Source organism: Labrus mixtus, chromosome 9 (genome assembly GCF_963584025.1).
Source record: "Labrus mixtus chromosome 9, fLabMix1.1, whole genome shotgun sequence".
In the NCBI taxonomy this organism is placed as follows: Eukaryota; Metazoa; Chordata; class Actinopteri; order Labriformes; family Labridae; genus Labrus; species Labrus mixtus.
The window spans coordinates 30,714,944-30,718,688 of NC_083620.1; the positions used below are offsets into that span (position 1 = coordinate 30,714,944).

At 45.8% G+C, this 3,745-nt stretch overlaps 1 protein-coding gene across 1 annotated transcript; it reads left to right on the forward strand.

Moving 5' to 3' along the window:
- The first annotated feature begins 321 nt into the window (after positions 1-321).
- Positions 322-2,843, forward strand: serp1 (stress-associated endoplasmic reticulum protein 1). The gene is made up of 3 exons (XM_061047393.1): positions 322-531; positions 1,385-1,457; positions 1,983-2,843. Exons 1-3 carry the CDS (start codon positions 448-450, stop codon positions 2,021-2,023), a joined length of 198 nt encoding a protein of 65 aa, XP_060903376.1. The 5' UTR covers positions 322-447; the 3' UTR covers positions 2,024-2,843.
- Positions 2,844-3,745: the final 902 nt, after the last annotated feature.

Genomic DNA, 3,745 nt, shown 5'->3' on the forward strand with positions numbered 1-3,745 from the left:
AACACAGGAACACCTGTCCGTTTAAACTGTCTCTTTATATCTTCATATGATAATTATTCAACAAGACCAAGTCACACAGAGAGTCTGTCTTTCATTTTATATATATATATATATATATATATATATATATATATATATATATATATAAATATATATATATACTGTGTATCATCAAACAGAGCATATTACAAACAGACAGGATCGGCGTGAGTTTTATCTTGAAAGAGCTAACAGGAAGTTGTATTTCGACCTTCTGCTAACTTTACGCGGGAAGAGGCCGTTGGTGACGCAGTCCGTTTGGGCGGGGTTTCATCTTTTTGAGTACGTAGACAGATACGTGAGTCCGCAGAGCGTCAGCAGCACCGGAGAGAAGCAGAGAAGAAGAAAGAAGAACAAACTGTAACGACATTAAAAACAAACTAAATAAAATAAGAAGAAGAAGACAAGATGGTGGCCAAACAGAGGATCCGTATGGCCAACGAGAAACACAGTAAGAACATCACTCTGAGAGGAAACGTGGCCAAATCAACGGTGAGTTTAACAACACAACTGTTTCTCAGTCAACAATGTTCGATTGATCGGTTAGACCGGCTGTAGACCGGCTCTGATACTCCGGGTTCACCTGAGCAGGTTTCTCTGGTTCTGGACCCGAAAGGATCCTGAAAGAGGATCCACAGATCCACATGGATCCACATAGATCCACCTCGAAACCTACCGTCTGTATCCGACAGGCAACACGTTTAAATGTCGATTTATCGATTATTTCAACATTTAAATGTTATTTAAAAGTCTTTAAATGATTTAAAATGTTTTTTATGTTTGTCCATTTTTGTTCCTCGTAAAAGTCTAAAGTTCAGATATCAGAGTGTTTGATCTAAAGTGACGTCAGAGAGTAAGAACAAGTGACGTCAGAGAGTAAGAACACAACGATCAGCTTTCAGTCTGATTGGACACAGGTGCTGACAGGAAGTGACCACAGGTGCTGACAGGAAGTGACCAGAGACAGTTCTTGAGAGCTCTAATCAGTATAGAAACCATCTTATAAGTCGTCATTATCAAACAAAAACCATCATCATCATCATGATCAATAATATGGAGACCATCATTAAAGGTGCAGACGGACTCTGCGGTCATCACGTCTTTGAATGTTAATATCGTGTCTGTGACGGTGTAATAATGGCGTCCCAGTCTGTGAGGTCACATTGTGTTACAGCTCCACACACACACACTGCGCTGTTCCCCCCGCCGACTCAGCTGATCCCGCCTCTCCTCTGTAACGCCTCTGAGGACGCTGCGGGGGGGCGTAGATGTTTGAAGACAACAGGTGACAGTGACCGTGCAGAGAGCGGCGTTTCATTAACACGTGGTCATTATTGGGTTTCAGAGGAACATCACGGAGGACAAAGGCGTGGGGCCCTGGCTGCTCGCTCTCTTCGTCTTCGTCGTGTGTGGATCAGGTGAGTTCTTCTTCTGACCTCCTGAAGAGCACTTCCTGTTTGTTTGACTTCTTCCTGAAAACCAAAATAAAGTCAGCTGACTGAATGTTTGAAATGATCTTCAGGCTTTTACTTTGAAAATCCAAACAAAGGAAGTTTATATTTATGAAAATAAAAACAAAGAGTCGACCAATCATGAATCACAGACATCAGGCTGTAAATGTTACATCACTTAAGCCCCGCCCTCCTGACGTCAGAACAAAGAGGCGTGGCTTAGTGTCCAGTAGACATGTCACTGTGCTCCTGTGTCACTTTAACTCCAGACAGAAAAATAAACACCTGTGTTGTGGGCGGAGCCTCAAAGGGCCTAGAGTTTATGTGAACATGCTCAGAAGTGACAAAGATCATTGAGTTCAGAGGTCTCACTCGGTTAAAAAACAAGAACCTGACAGATCTGAGACCAGCTCACACATGTTTATATCAATAATCTGTGTGTGTGTGTGTGTGTGTGTGTGTGTGTGTGTGTGTGTGTGTGTGTGTGTGTAGCCATCTTCCAGATCATCCAGAGCATCAGGATGGGCATGTAGAGTGATGTCACCAGCAGGGGGCGGGGCTGTGTGCCCCTCCCCCGACCCTGCCCATTTGAACTGAGCGGACCCAAACATTCCTGAACTTTGACAGCTGTCTTGTCTGCAGACGGACAGAGAGACGACCAATCAAGAAGCCCCCCAAACAGGCCCCGCCCCCTGACAGCAGCATTTATCTATTCTCTGTGTTGATTCACGTGTCGCTGCTCGCTGACCTTCTCAGCGTCTCTCCTGTAAACAACCACCGTGTGCCTTTCTCTGTTCTCCTGTGCTTATGCCCCGCCCTCACTGATTACACCTTATCAGTACAGGTGGGGGGGGGGGGGAGGGCTGGCAGACAATGTTCAACGTGCTCCTGTTACCTGTACCTGTGTTTAATAGAGCATTCCATTCACTTCATTCCACTTCTATCCTCTCTCTCTCTCTCTTCCTCTTCCTCTCTCCTCCTCTTCATCTCTCCTCTCTCTCCTCCTCTCTCCTCTCTCTCCTCCTCTTCAACTCTCCTCTCTCTCCTCCTCTCTCCTCCTCTTCCTCTCTCTCCTCCCCTTCCTCTCTCCTCTCTCTCCTCTTCATCTCTCCTCTCTCTCCTCCTCTTCCTCTCTCCTCTCTCTCCTCTCTCTCCTCCTCTTCATCTCTCCTCTCTCTCCTCCTCTTCCTCTCTCCTCCTCTCTCTCTCCTCTTCCTCCTCTCTCTATCTCTCTCCTCTTCCTCCTCCTCAGCATGATGAAGGTCTTTTGAATCAGAAGGTTAGGAGGTGCTGACAGGTGTGTGTGCACTGTGTGCAGCTTCACCTGAACATAATAAAGTCTCTTTTCCAAGATGATTCTGTCTGTGTGTGTGTCTCTGTGTGTGTGTGTGTGTGTGTCTGTGTGTGTGTGTGTGTGTGTGTGTGTGTGTCTCTGTATGTGTGTGTGTGTCTCTGTATGTGTGTGTGTCTCTGTATGTGTGTGTGTCTCTGTGTGTGTCTCTGTGTGTGTGTCTCTGTGTGTGTGTGTGTGTGTGTGTGTGTGTGTCTCTGTGTGTGTCTCTGTGTGTGTGTCTCTGTGTGTGTCTCTGTGTGTGTGTCTCTGTATGTGTGTGTGTGTCTCTGTATGTGTGTGTCTCTGTGTGTGTGTGTCTCTGTGTGTGTGTGTCTCTGTGTGTGTGTCTCTGTATGTGTTGTGGGCGGAGCCTCAAAGGGCCTAGAGTTTATGTGAACATGCTCAGAAGTGACAAAGATCATTGAGTGAACAGAGGTCTCACTCGGTTAAAAAACAAGAACCTGACAGATCTGAGACCAGCTCACACATGTTTATATCAATAATCTGTGTGTGTGTGTGTGTGTGTGTGTGTGTCTCTGTGTGTGTGTGTGTCTGTGTGTGTGTGAGTGTGTGTCTCTGTGTGTGTGTGTGTGTGTGTGTGTGTGTGTGTGTGTGTGTGTGTGTGTGTGTGTGTGTGTGTGTGTGTGTGTGTGTGTGTGTGTGTGTGTCTCTGTGTGTGTGTGTGTGTGTGTGTCTCTGTGTGTGTGTGAGTGTGTGTCTCTGTGTGTGTGTATATGTGTATGTGTGAGTGTGTGTCTCTGTGTGTGTGTATATCTGTATCTTGAAAGTCAGAATGGGATCGATACCTGTCCTGAAGCATACTGACCTCTGGATGTATCCCACAATGCATCACTGACACCACACATTATAGTGAACATCATGACTTTAATGTGACATGTTCAACACCAGGTCCCTCATATAA